Source organism: Mytilus galloprovincialis, chromosome 5 (assembly GCF_965363235.1).
Source record: "Mytilus galloprovincialis chromosome 5, xbMytGall1.hap1.1, whole genome shotgun sequence".
NCBI classification, from domain to species: Eukaryota; Metazoa; Mollusca; class Bivalvia; order Mytilida; family Mytilidae; genus Mytilus; species Mytilus galloprovincialis.
Genome location: NC_134842.1, coordinates 45,055,943 through 45,071,630, shown reverse-complemented (window position 1 = coordinate 45,071,630; position 15,688 = coordinate 45,055,943). Strand labels below are relative to the sequence as shown.

The following is a 15,688-nucleotide window of genomic DNA, read 5'->3' as shown; positions in this document are numbered from 1 at the left end:
CCTAATTCGTTCCTAAAAAAATCATTATGATACAGGTAAAAATGACGATTAGAATGATTAAAATGATTTTAAATCTATCAATGAGTTAGATGTACATATAAGAATCAAATTCCAAGAGGTCCGCTATCTATTTATATCTATATTTATGTTTATATCACTTATTGGGCATCAATGGTATTCGGGAGGTGAACTCGGCAATTATTTAGATGGCGTCTAGAATAAAAATGCACACAAAACGAAGCTACATATTATCATGCCTATGTCCCGTAAACTGTTTTTTTAGACTTTTTCTATAATTTGGATAAACGTTTTAAATAGTTATAAAACAAATATGAGTTTTGAGTGAAATCATTGAACATGAATTTGAAAGCTAGTGCCTCTTTAAGATGAAAAAAACAAACAAATACTATAATACAACTTCCTTTTTTGAAAGATTTTAATCATTGTTGGTTTGTTTGGCCAAAGCAAATTACTATATCGTGATTTGAAAAACATCAAAACACTGATTTGAATTGTAAAAAATAAAAATCTGTAGTTTAGTAGATATCAAAAAAGTTTGAAAATAAACACGCAGACGATGTATCATTTTAATGTACGTTTTTCTTCTGATGTTCAAAATATATTTTGTTTTAGGTCATCAGTGTATACATACTAGAGCAGGACATTTTATGAAACAAAATAACCGAACACTGTCTTCAGTAAATGAATTTCTTCTGCTTAAGTAACAAATATATGCGGCATTAACAGATTTATCCAATTTTGAAAAAAATAATATAATGCACATGCAATTATATCAAACAATAAATCAGCTATTATGACTCGTTCTAAACGGTATAGTATTTTGTCGTTTGGAATTTGTGTTTCTGTTTTATCTTTACTTAACAGACGTTTGAGACGTCAGTGATTTTCTTGTAAGTATATTTTGTTTTCGCTTAAGAAATATTCAACAGTGATGATTAAGAATTTATAAAAAGAATTGTACCTTTAGTTTTCTTGTTTGAATTGTAATACATTGTCATTTCGAAGCCTTTTATAGTTGACAATGTTGTATGGGTTTTGATCATTGTTAAAGGTCATATGGTGACCTATAGTTGTTGATGTCAGTGTCATTTTGCCTTTTGAAGAGAGTTGTATCATTGGCAAACATACAACATAATCATTTTATACAATGTATGTATCACATATTCATGTGTGTGCTAATATTCAATGTACCGAAAATATCTCAAGGTTGTCCACAACGAACAAAATGCTATAAATAAGTTTACTAAAAATGTTAAAGATTGGTTATAAATCCATGCAAGTTATCTTAGTCATATAAGTAATAATACACATTAAAATATGCCGTATGAAAATAAGAAACGAAAAAAAAACGAACTTTTGAATATATACAGTCCGCCAAAAGTTAAGCACCACCGTAATATAACCGGCATTGTTTTTAACTATTGCGAATAAAATATTTGTGTTTGGTGTTATGAATTACCTTGAACATACACTAAGAAAATTCGAACATTGGTCCGTCGACTTCCTAGAATCAACCGAAGAGCTTGTCGTATTGTCAAGAGACCTTCCCTAACAGCAAGGCACTATACAGTCAAGTTTCAATGGGATAATGACTATCGATGCTTGAAACGAGAAGCTGCCAAAATACGCATTTGTCAAAGGAGAGTCGGTTTCTGTTACGACCAGTAGATGTCATAATACGAATTTCGCGGGGAAATTAAACGGCCTATGACCAAAATAACATTTGCCTAATGACTGCATTTGGTGCTGGTGGTGTTACAGTGCAGGGTTGCTTCATATACCGTTGTATCCTGTGTTTGCATACTCTGCAAGGAATCATAAACCGACAAACATACAGAGATTTGGTGCCTCCAAACATTGTAGACCCTCATTTTGATAATTCCTTACATGCATCAACATGTTCAAGACCCTTGTACATGGACGACAACGCTAGACCATACAGGGCAAGGTTTGTAACCGAGTCCAAAGAGCAAATGGTCATTTATTCTATCTTTTGGCCTCCATGTCTCCAGACATGAACCCTATCGAACATGTCTGGGCTGCCATTGACAGGAATCTCAAACGCAGAAATCCACCTTCACAGATTTTTGTCGATTTAAAAGAAGCAATTGTTGATAAATGGAAGATAGATATCCTGAACTAAAGTTTTGAAGGCTTGTTCCGAGTATGAGCCGTCGTGTTATGGAACTATACCGGAGGAGAGGTTGTTACACATGCTATTGACTCAAATATTGACATTAAATTTGCCGAACATACCAAAGAATATGTGTAGAAATTTTAATGATATTGGGTGATTAATTGTTGTTAAAAGATAAAATCACATTGAAACTTAAATTCCGTTTCTGGTTTGTGTAATTTACACTATTTCTATGAAAGCAAAACATAAATACATAAAACCTTCATAAGTGACCAAAATTATATTTGTGGTTTGTTTATGGTTGTTGTTAGCAAAATTGCTACATTGATGTTTTCTTTTATTCAAGGAATAGTTGATTTTTAAAATTGGAAAAAAATTCGGTGCAATAAAAATAAGTGGTGCTCAACTTTGTGCGGACTGTATACATGAATTCCCAGGCTCAATACTATAAATGTTATAACCAAGTCATGAGAAAACCAAAGGTGGGAAATGACAAAAAAAAAAGAACATAAATACAAACAAGACCGTACTTTGACCTGTACATGATATACTTGTTTACTTTTTTATAAATTATGACTAGGGTGGGTCGTTCTCTTTTTGTTACTAATACCACATCTTCTTATATTTATATAAGCTTGATATTGTGACACTTACGCATCCTTGATTACAATTACGTCTGTATGAATAAGAACCGTTTGCAAACAGGTAAAATGATTGATATGGTGACAGATTGTTGAGTTGACTGATGAAATCACACGAAGCTATGGTTTTCGTTCCATCAGGTTTTTTTTCACCTTTAGGAAAAAAATAGAAATTATTTTCTAATATTCTAAATATATAGATATGCCATTTGATAAGAAAAGATATCCTTCATGTGACTTTACTGTAATCTCCTGTTTCTATTCTACTGAAGGAACTTTTTCCTTAGACTTATATATAGTTTTTATAATTGTTCAAATGTTAACTTACGACTTAATGTATAATTACACCAACATTGTTTTCAATAGATACCCATACTGTTGGTATGCATACATTGTGTTCAAGAACAGTATCACTTTTTCATTTGTCAAATATGCACTATGCCAGATATATTCAATTCATGACGGTTAATATTAGCCTGATATATACCAATATCATATTAAAAAAGCACCAAGACTACCGACCAATTTAAAACCTTTTTTGTTGCTTATGACGTTTAAAACACTAACTATACAACTAACTGAAGAACATAATTAGATCTGTTATGTTATGTTATCGCGTTAAACTATCTTGTTATTTTAATTATATGTTAAATGAGTCCACGATACAGGGCAGTATGTACAAGTGTATACAATGGATATTGTACCATATAGTATATTTACCCATTAAGATATACGACGTTCCAACAGTAAAACGAACTCCACAACGAGCACTATTCCCTGCTGTCTCTATAATAATTTTTTTCCCAACTCCTTCGCTCACTCCCTGTATTATAAATGTATATGTACATCAGGAAATGCATAGATACATGTTATGTTTAAACGTGTGTTTTTTCCTAAGTCAAAACATGGTTATGTTTAACTTGATTGATTAAAAGGAGTTAAGTATTATCTTTTCGGTGATAATAATCCCTCAAAAATAGTTAAAAAGTTACCAAAGGTATCAGGCGTATAATTAAATACGCCAGTCTAAAATTGTCATTCGATTAGAACACCTAACACACATTAGAATACTCCTCTGGGAAGACTATATGTATTTATTTGACTGGTGCAATAATTCAAAAGTTATGTTGTTCGCTGATTCCATGGTTTATTTGGTACATAAAGGGTACAGTAGTTCACTTTTTGTAATAGTCAATTTAACTGAATCAAATCTTGATCACAAACGAGAACCGATAAAAACATATCCAGTATAATTCTAAAAACACGGAACAACATTAATACTGAACTTCTACAAAAGCAAACGCCAGCATACATAGAACCAACGATTTAAAACAACCGTCTGTTTGAATTCGTCAATGCGTACAGTACATATTTAGACAAAACATGAGATTGGTTGATCCTGGTTTTATTGCCCGCCAAACCTCCCATTTATATGTCAATGCTAAAAATACCGGTAAAACATTACCTTTCAGGAATATACTACAACTAAATGCAAAAACAATTAGAATAGAGACGCAAATGAATAAATTATATAGTAGAACATTGCAACATGTAAATCACAGGAAATAATGCCTCTCATTTACACTACAAAAATATCGCTGCGATATAGCCTTTTTGTGCTAATGTGCCCAAAGCAACCAACAATCACTACAAAAATATTATCTGTACGTAAAAAGAATGTATCAACGTCACAAAAATCGAAAATTAAACAAAAGGATATAAACGTGACGTGTTAACAGTACAGACTATCTTTTTCAATGTTTTCAACTGCAACCATTCATTGTCTATACTGTTGTATATCATAAATTGCACAAGTTTCCATCATATACCTTTAATGCTATCGATCAAGTCGATTGTATGAAAGTAACACTAAACTAAATTTGATAACCATGACAAGGTAATTGAAAGCAAATTTGTAGTTATTTACGTTGTTTATTATGATAAGAGTTCACACACAATAAAAATAAAACATACAAACGAAACAGAAGTAACAAATGTTAATTGTTTTTTTTTTATCAATTATTAGAATGAATATTTTCGGCAAAACATATATTTAGTAGTGCCCTTGTTAACGATCAGAAATATAATATAATTACAGAATGCACTTTTATTTTACCTAAAGTTTAATTTAGCATCTCTGCTATTTGTTCTGTGGTGGAGAGTTTTTGTCTTAGGTAATCATACCACAAATTGATTTTCATATTTCAGGTACAAATACAATGAGTTTGGATTTTGAAAATCATTAATATACAGTGACTGATACTTACCTTCATTTTAAAAATAATTTTAAATGTATATTTCCAAATTGCGTCATTGTTGTTTACATCATTATTTGGACCTGGTACAAGTTCCTCATTGATAACTTTGCCATAGAAAACTGAAAGAACATACGATATGGTAAAACACGCGATGCATTTGTTACATAATACATAAAGTTATCATATGCTTAGAGTAAATAACTCATAATTTTACAATATGATATTATAAGTAAATTTACATGTATTCGGTATTTTTCTTAATTGGTGCTTACAGTGAAGCTGCATGATATGTAACATTTATCAGCTGCTTCCAGATATTGTCGCATGCCTTACATAGCGTTTTCTCTTGTAATTACGAGAACAAAATACACTTCGATGGTATATTTTCAGTGAAATAGGGTACAAACCAAATATAAAGAGCAGAAAAGATATGTTTGGTTATTTTTTTTATCGTCAATATGAAACTGTATTATACTCTTTGTTCTCTGTTGAGGAATATGATAGAAATAATTTAAATCTAATGTGTTATATTTGGCATCTTTAGTCTGTAAACATTACACTTTTTTGAAATTCTACTTGAGAACCGCTGAAACGGATCAATATATCAAACTGTTACATGTATGTTACCTCCTGGAGGAAGCAAGCATATAATCAAAATGCCTAAATTATTTTGTTTGTTTGTAGTTGACAAGAACGTATAAGAAGATATGATATGAGAGAACTCCGCATTCAAGTCACAATTTGTAAAAATGAACTATTAAAGATTAACATGATCAAATAACATCATGTACGCTACTACACTACTATACCTTGCACGTTTAGCACGGAGCCTAGGCTAAAACGGAACAGCAACCTATACATGCTATATTGGGCCCCCAAAATGACTAGTGTTAATCATTAAAAACAACGGTCTAATGTTTACAGATCACTTTTATAATAACTTTACAATTAAGAGTCATCTATGTAAAGCACTTTATAGCGAAAGGAATTTCATTTACTATGAAAATTAGAAGGGATAAAGTTACTTTGCATTGGGCGAGGAGGGCTGAGTATGTTCTTGATTACGTTGTAAAGCTCGTAGAAATTTATCATTAAATAATGCGCTTGAAAAATATTGTATAAAAATGATAATAAATAATTTGTTTACATTTAGTCACGTCAAGGTTGTTTATAACGCAAGTTGGCATGTAGTTGCGTACATCCAGGTCATTGGACTCTGGTTTGTATTTATAACATTGGATATCATACCTGATCTCCTTATTACTCTACGGTAATTTTTAGCTTATAAGTATTCACTGCTTACATGATTAATAAATACTACAATTGTGTCAATTCAAGAGCCACAGATGTTTGACTATCAAACCAAACATACACATATTTAAATAAAAATGTATGCAACCATACATTTCAAATATATATGTTGTTTCACACATTAATGATCCACAAAACGTAGTATTCTCTCCAAAAAGAAAAAATGTTCGACACCATTGTCACTACAGACATGACAGAGAATAAACATCTCATTACACAAACTTCTTCTCCATTAGTTGATCGAACTTTCAAATAACCCAAAAAGTCAACATTTACCACATTTGAGTCCATAGCATTTAAATGACCTCACTTTAAAGCAGATAACTGTTTTACGCACAGAACAGATCCTATCAAAAGACAAATATACGGTCCTGCATAGTTCTCTCAATACTATATGCGACACATGATGGCGTCTTTCCCTTAAGTTTTTAATTCATCCCCCAAATGATTCTTTCAGTTCAAATCTGTTAATATGGTAACCCTTCAAACAATGTCGATGTTCCGGGTAGCAGTATCATATATAGGTTACATGAACAATTTATTGGCTGCATTTAATTATTTTTTTATTTAAAAATTACATGACTAAGACATGCCTCGCGTGTTCTACCATCATAATTATTCCAGTTTACCTTTTTCGAGCAGCAGTATACTTGCTAAAAGAGGGACGAAAGATACCAAAGGGACAGTCAAACTCCTAAATCTAAAACAAACTGACAACGCCATGGCTAAAAATGAAAAAGACAAACAAACAACAGCACACACGATACAACATAGAAAACTAAAGAATAAACAACACGAACCCCACCAAAAAACTAGGGGTCATCTGAAAAGAATCGATTGATCAACAGTTAAGATCAGTACTTTAAATAAAACCGCTGACATTTTACATGATCACGTTTTCAGGTCTTGGCCAGTTTTTGGAAATTCATGTTCTTTAATTAGGTTTCGGTTGTTGTGTTTCTTTTGATGAACGTATAATTTGTGCAGACGAAGTTGTATAGTTCAAACAAATCACTTAATTTTTAATTCATTGATAAAAAATCTTTTATTCTTAATCAACTTAAAACTAAACTTACAAAAAGTTTGTTTGACACAAATGTGACACGAAAAAATATCTATATCTAGCTTTGATGTAACGATTCGCCTTGAACTTACCATGATCAGCCTTGCAGAATTGATCTTGCGGGTGCTTAATTCCAGGACATGAACAACAGTGTACACTATTTGTCATCCATACTAGAACAAATATCAGTTGAAGCACTTTCTTTACCATCCTTACTGATTCGTTCTCTACTGATATTAAAAACAACACATATAAGGAAAGCTGGTTCCTTTATCTCTGAATATTTGCGTCCGTCACCAATCAAAAATAAGGGGATACTTTCTTGGGTAATGAACATACGAGAAGCTTGAAAAAAGAGATCGTATACATGTTCAAGAAATGCTACTTATACTTAATCGTATGGCACTATTCAGTTTGATGTTCAGCTGTACAACACGAGCACACGTGAATAAAAAACACACACGTTTTACATTTATAACCCTTAACCGACCTCCTAACACTCAATTACATTGTAATTCAACTTGTAGAATCATATTAAATCATCTACAATAATTGTGGAAGATTTGTTCAATGGAGTACAAGATCTATTGGGTTTTTTATCATATATAAATAATAAATGTGAAAATAACTCTAAAGTACTATCATGCATATATAGTATTTTTAATCATTTACCCCTACACATTTATTAATATGTAAGCCTTGCATTTAGTCATGTTGGTATCTTAATATTTAACCAAACACATACATAAACTGTGACTATAGGTGCTTTAGTTTTGATAATCTGTACATTGACATTATTCGTTTCCTCTGCTATTTGTTTTATGGATATATGGATTATTTTAGTTTAAAATATGACAACATATGCAATAACTGAAACGTTGAATCACTATTTAACTGTAGAAATAAAACTCTAGGGCCTACAATTGAACACCTGCATTTTATGCTATTGAGATATTTATCATTCCAAGATGAGTTAATGTTTGTTTTACTATTTGAGATTTGAGTTAAAACAGTTACTGTAGTAAAATACTATTCACATGCTTTTTTCAAAGACTATTTGTACTAGTGATTATTTTAGTATTGATATTGTTGAATTATTCACTGAATTAACTTGAAATACTGTATGTAATGTTGAAGAAAACATAATGTTGTCACGCCTTTGTTGAACTGGTTAACAGCTTTGAAAAGAAGCCATGCAGAACAATATTCGCAACACAATCTTTTATAAAACATATTTATAAAAAGAAATTGCTAATATGTGATATTAAGATATAAAAAGATGTGGTACCAGTGCCAATGAGACAACTCTCCATACAAGTCACAATTCATCACGGTAAACTATTTTAGGTCAAATTACGGTCTTCAACAAGGAGCCTCGGCTCACACCAAACAGTTAGCAATAAAGTGCACCAAAATTTACTAGTGTTAAAGAGGGGCATAATATACCAGAGGGACAGTCAAAAGGATAGATTGCAAAGTAACTGACAAACAGACAACTAATAGTACGGAAGACAAAACAATGAAAACTAAAGACTAAAGCAACACAAACCCAACCAAAAACTGGGGGTGATCTCACGTGCTCCGGAAGGGTGAGCAGATCCTGCTCTACATATGATACTCGATATGTTGCTTGTGTTATTATAAATCCGGTAAAAAGTACAATTCGGTAGGTCACAATCGTGAAAAGGGAATGGTATTGTAGGTACGACATAATGAACATATCCGATATCATCTGTGAAACGGTTATTCCATAACGGTCAACAAACTCGTAAAATTTACGAAGGGATGATTTCAATTTCACCATTTGATACTCCTTGTTTGATAGCTTTCTTGTCAGCAGCCATCATCTATCAAAAAAAATCATGATAGGAAATACAAGCCCGGAAATATCGTATCAATTGGAAGATATATACTCCGTATGCAGGCGCTGCTGGAATGTTGCTACATAAAAACCTACTCAAACGGGAAAACCAAAGGTCTAATCTTTATAAACAAATACAAGAAACGAAAACATTTTTTGAAAACTTCCACAAATGACAACTTCTGAACGTCAGATTCATAGGTCACATTTCAGAATATCGACAAAAAAATCACAGGATGTAAATACGAGTCCGACAGAAGTTACCTTTACAAATGTCTTTCGAAGTACATGAAGTATGGGTTGTGAAAGAAAAAAAAGGAGCAAATGTGTTTCGTCCAATAATGATGCATTTTAGCTAAGCGTACAATTTGATACACCAATTTTTGAGGGTGACCGTTAAAACTCTGAAATATTAAGTTAACAATATGCGGTATGATTGCCAATACAATAACTATACACTACACTTCATATAAAGTTGATGTAAGCATTACAATTTCAATATTTTTCCTCATTATTTGTTGGATCATTGCTGGTGTCAGGCTGAAACCCTGTTCACGAAGTATGCAAAATGCGACATACACGGGCGTAACGTATTAAATGAAATTTGTAAGCCAAATACGATGGAGCAGAAGGTATGTTACAATAAATATGGGAAATTGAGCATTAGAAATTTGAAAGATATGACCTTTCATTTCCATTTGACCTGATTGCACAGTACTAATACTTGACGACAGGTCAACAAAGATATACACATGACATACTTTCAAATGATACATGTACATCATGTATATAATGTATCCGTTTCCTAGGTTAATCCATTTTAGTTGAAATTTTTGTATTGTATATTTCACTCAATGTATCCTTGTTCAAGTTTTTTTAGTTACTAAGTAACTATGTATACTGGTATTTATATTGTTTTCAAAATTGTAATAGATTAATATTCAAAATGTTGTTTTTATCAATTTAAATCAATTCTCTTAGAGAAACGTTATGCTATAAAACATTGACGTGTACTGTGTCTTAGAATGCAATGTCTTAGAATGCAAAATAGGTGTCCAAATTTGAAATACTAAAGGTTCTTTTCGACTGAAAGTAAAGCAGGTTAAAAACCTTTTTTTTTCAAATGTGAACCTTGTGCAATACATTTATATTGATGAATACATAACGAGTCCGTACTGTATTTCATAAATTATTATTGTGTTTCCTAATAGAAAACAACGGTGTATTTTCAGTATTATATGCATCCAATTATTTTGATTATGTGGAGTAAATTTACATATTCGTCTTTGAAATTACTATTGAAGAATATTACATATAGATGTAGATTGAATAAACAATACAATCGGTTATTAAGGTTTAACTACATTTATTAATTTCAAGTGCATTCAGTCAGCCATTGACTTCATTGAGATCCGCGTGTTGATGACACAAATACGTTAACATGTGTCATTATTAACCCAGCTGCACCGCCCTCCTTTTCTTTGGCACAGCGCCTTCTTCACAAGGCAGTCGGACACATTATCAGTATGTTGCGAATCATATTTGCAACCTTTTGATTCTGGACCAATTTTCTGGAAACAGAAAGAGTATATACTGTCGTACTGATAATAATCCCAACACTGATGTGAAATGTCAATATAACAATCTTTCCTTTTGTAGATAAATAAAGTATAGTACATACTTAAACAGACCGATTTAACGAATCCTTGTTTGTCGTGCGTTCAAGATAAAAAAAATTTGTCGTCAATGTGTAGCCAATCATTTTATAAACAAAATGATAAAATATCGTCTTCACTAAATAAATAATTAACATCCTTCTGCTAAATAAACAAAATGTGAAGCCATTTACATATTTATCCGAGCCATCGTAACATCTCCAAATCTTCTTTTACAATACAATTGCAATTATATTATTATGTTTAGTTCTAGACAGTATAGATTTTTCTTTTGGAATTCGTGTTTTTGCCCCCTTTTTAAAGTCATTAAAGATCGTGGTGATTTTTCCTGCATGAGGACTTTTTATTTCGTGTATGCACTATTCATTTGATATGATGGAGCGAGTAAAAAGATACATATAATAATTACAGCTTAACTCAGTTCAATAAAAGATTTTACAAACAAATGACAAAAAACGTATAAATACCATGAACTACGAAGCTTAACAGTGTTATACTTACACATCCTCTTCTACAGTTATATCTGTACGAATAAGAACCTCTGGTAAACAGGTAAAACGTTTGATATGATGACAGATCGCTGAGATGGCTTATAGTATAAAAATCACATAAATATATCCATTTTGTTCCATTGGAGTTTTTTGGACCTTAAAAGAACATATATTTTCCTATCATTCTTAATATACAGAATTCAATTTGATTTTTAAAAAAACTGACTTTATATGTAATTCTACTTTAATTCTTGTTGTAGAGTTCGATCTATTGATGGGACTTACTCCTTATCATTAGTATTTATTTTTCAAGTGTTGTATTGGTATATTGCACAATATTGAAATTACAACTACATGTTACATATATATATCTATAGTATAAGTAAGAATATATATTGTTGTCCATATAAGTATAAGTTTCAATTGCAAAAATGCTGAATGTCATAGATGTTCAACTCAGTATGTATCATTTAGCCTAATTATAACCAATATCATTAAAAACCAACAAAGTGACGACATACATATTTAGAGCCTTATTCAATTATTATGGACTTTCACAATACAAGCTAACTGATGATTATAATAAGATCTGTGGTGGCATGAGTAATAATCCTATAAAAATTCTTTTGAATTCTTTGTATTGCTTCATATCGCTTTACTTTTTTATTTTTTGAATTATGTATTGCATGAGCCACGTTATACATGTTATAGGGCAATATGAACAAGTGTATAGCTATTAAAATGATTAATATTGTGCCATATAGTATATTTACCCACTAAAATATAAGACTGTCCGATCGTAAAGCGTACACCACAGAGTGCATCACTCTCTGGTGTTGTTATAACTATATCTTGTCCAATTCCTTGGCTTACGCCCTGTGTTATAAATGTATACACATATAAATATGAGGTTTTTTTATTGTTAAATCAGCGAATGCATCTTTATATGAATGTTACTAGGGAGCACGTATATTTTTAACGAAAGTCAAAACATTTGTAAATTTAATTTGACTGGTTAAAAAGAGTAATTAATAACCTGTTCTGGTGATGCTTATCCCTTAATAATAGTTATACATGCAATTCAGTCATAAATTATCAAATATCACTTAAAATATATAAAAACAGTAGATTTTTTATATTTAAAATTGAGAAAGGAAATGGTGAATATGTCAAAGCGACAACCACCCGACCATAGAGCAAACAACAGCCGAAGGCAACCAATGGGTCTTCAATGTAGCGAGAATTCCCGCACCCGTAGGTGTCCTTCAGCTGGCCCCTAAAATATGTATAATAGTACAGTGATAATGGACGTCATACTAAACTCCGAATTATACACAAGAAACTAAAATTTAAAATCATACAAGACTAACAAAGGCCAGAGGCTCCTGACTTGGGACAGGCGCAAAATTGCGGCGGGGTTAAACATGTTTATGAGATCTCAACCCTCCCCCTATACCTCTAGCCAATGTAGAAAAGTAAAACAATAACAATACGCACATTAAAATTCAGTTCAAGAGAAGTCCGAGTCTGATGTCAAAAGATGTAACAAAAGAAAATAAATAAAATGACAATAATACATAAATAACAACAGACTACTAGCAGTTAACTGACATGCCAGCTCCAGACCTCAATTAAACTGATTGAAAGATTATGTCTTCATCATATGAATATCAGGTACAATCCCTCCCATTAGGGGTTTAGTATCATACTATCATAAAATATATGAGAAGAACATAACCCGTGTCATGCCAACAACTGTTTTTTTAGAAATAAATGTGTTTAGTTCCGATGCAAAGACCCTATCAGTGAATCAATGTTAAAGCCAAAATATGCAATCTTTAATGACCTGACAACAGTATCGTAACTATATCCCCTTTTAATAAGTCTATTTAAAGGTTTTGTTAGTTTCTGAGGAGAATACTGACATTTTTGTGCTTTATAAAGAATATTTCCATAAAATTTTGGATGTGAAATACCTGAACGTATAAGATGTCTGCATGTTGAGTTATATTTACGAATTATTTCCTTATACCGGTGATAAAATTTAGTAAATGTTTTGACCAGTTTGTGATATCGAAAACCCTGGTGTAATAATTTTTCAGTAATACATAAATTTCTCTCGCTAAAATCTAATACATTGTTACATACACGAGCGAATCGTACAAGTTGAGATATATAAACACCATAAGATGGTGACAAGGGAACGTCGCCATCTAAAAATGGATAATTAACAATAGGAAATGAAAAATCATCTCTTTTATCATAAATTTTTGTATTAAGCTTCCCGTTTATGATATAGATATCAAGATCGAGGAAAGGGCAGTGGTCATTGTTATCATTAGCTTTATTTAAAGTAAGTTCTACAGGATAAATTTCTTTAGTATACATACTGAAGTCGTCATTATTTAGAGCCAATATATCATCCAAATATCTAAAAGTATTGTTAAATTTTTGTATCAAATGTTGTTTTGATGGGTCTTTGCTAATTTTAGTCATAAATTGTAACTCATAACAATTTAACATGTTTAATTAGGTAAGGGTAAAAATTCAAAAAGTAATGTTTGAAGCTAATCGATTTTGTTAATATCTTTCCAAATCTTTTGGTGATCTTTCATTTAATAACCGTCATCTCGCAGACGTGTTTATAATAAGACGTCTATTTTTAGTGTTTAAAATGCATCTATTTGCTATATATACATGGTATACTGATCCTAAATTAATTGTACGAGTGTGCAGCGAATACAATCAATTCTTTGGATCGTATGCCAGTATTGCCATCTTAGATGATTACACAATAAAAGAGATATTGTATGAGTGCTAATAAAACAACTCACCATCTACAAGTAAGTAATTGAAACCATGATTCTATGAGTTGAATTTTGAAAATAATTAACATACTTTTACGTACTTTCATTTTGAAAATGATTTTAAACGTATATTCCCGAGTCCATGAATCATTAAAAATTTCATCTGCAAGACCTGGTATAAGTTTCTCCTTGAGAACTTTGCCATACATTACTGAAAGAGCATAATACAGTATAAACAATGCGATTCATTTGAAATACATTTTAAAACTTTTAATTTTTACAGGATGCTAACTACAATGTACATTAAGAGTTTTTGAATTCCACATTTTCGTGAATTTCAAATATTCCGAAATGGTGCTTAGCAGGCTGATATCAAACAGTTTTTCCTTTCAGACATTATCGCCTGCTTTTCCTTAGCTTTATTACGTAGCAATTCTGTGTCACTCTTCTATTTAATTTTTTTTATTGTCAATATAGAAGTATATTATTATGACGTTTTTCTCTTCTGTCTAGGGTTATAAGGATATAACGATTTCATATCGGATATATAACATATTGGAAATTTCGTCCGGTAAACATTTCGTGTTTTGAACTTCTACCTGAACACTACTTCAAATGATCAATATCAAAGTTATGTTTGTCTCCTTTGTTAAGAATAATAAACATGATGGTAAAACAACCATAATATTGTATTGTTTATATTTGATGAAGTATCAGCCCTCGGTCAATATCAGCAGTCGAGGCATCGGATCTTAGGCTAACTATACATATGATATGAAATAAGCAAGGTAATAATCTGATATTATAAGTTATATGGTTCGCTACTGACCCCCTACTGATACAAAACGGGTTAGTAAAATCCATAGGGGGAGGCAGGAGGCTGAATACCTCTAGATTTTTTTCGTCCTCTATGGATCCGTAGGGGGTCAGTAGATAACTGTATAACGAATTAATCGCACAGTCAACATTTTCTGCTGCGTTTTGTTGAAAAATAAACAATTAAACAGAACAATATTAATAAATGACGTAACCATTAACGCGTCTATGAAATTAACTAACCCCCTTCGGTCTAATAACACATGACGGCGTTTAACCGATCACAACGTGATAATTTACTCGTACAGCGGTGCTCATGCTGACCTTAAGAGGTAAAGTGTAATCAGCCAACAACATTTGACTTTATATTGAAACTACGAACTTTGACATTTACACATAATCATGTCATGCTTTAGTCACTCCAGCTTTTTAAACAAACATGTTATTTTATAAAATGTTTCTGTTCTTGTGTTGATTTTTTTTAGGAAAAGTCCAGTTTGTTTATATTTAATTGTTATAGTTCAAACAAATCATTTCAGTCGTTATCCATTAATGAACAATTTTAAATAAAACAAATTTCTGATCGTTACACATTTTACACCAAAA

At 31.5% G+C, this 15,688-nt stretch overlaps 1 protein-coding gene across 1 annotated transcript; it reads right to left on the bottom strand.

The window, feature by feature from the left end:
* Positions 1–2,382: 2,382 nt before the first annotated feature.
* LOC143074049 (metalloproteinase inhibitor 2-like) lies at positions 2,383–7,641 on the bottom strand. The gene is made up of 5 exons (XM_076249599.1): positions 7,524–7,641; positions 5,067–5,176; positions 3,520–3,622; positions 2,813–2,952; positions 2,383–2,388 (listed from the first exon to the last, which is right to left on the bottom strand). The coding sequence occupies exons 1-5, from the start codon at positions 7,639–7,641 to the stop codon at positions 2,383–2,385; spliced, it is 477 nt and encodes a 158-aa protein (XP_076105714.1).
* Positions 7,642–15,688: the final 8,047 nt, after the last annotated feature.

What these genes read in the sequence shown, in the direction of transcription:
- LOC143074049 (XM_076249599.1), bottom strand. Translation starts at nt 7,641, where the DNA reads ATGGTAAAGAAAGTGCTTCAACTGATATTTGTTCTAGTATGGATGACA. An exon ending in ATTCTGCAAGGCTGATCATG is followed by an intron (nt 5,177 to 7,523) that starts GTAAGTTCAAGG and finishes ATGTTCTTTCAG; the next exon opens with TTTTCTATGGCAAAGTTATC. An exon ending in AAATTATTTTTAAAATGAAG is followed by an intron (nt 3,623 to 5,066) that starts GTAAGTATCAGT and finishes TTTATAATACAG; the next exon opens with GGAGTGAGCGAAGGAGTTGG.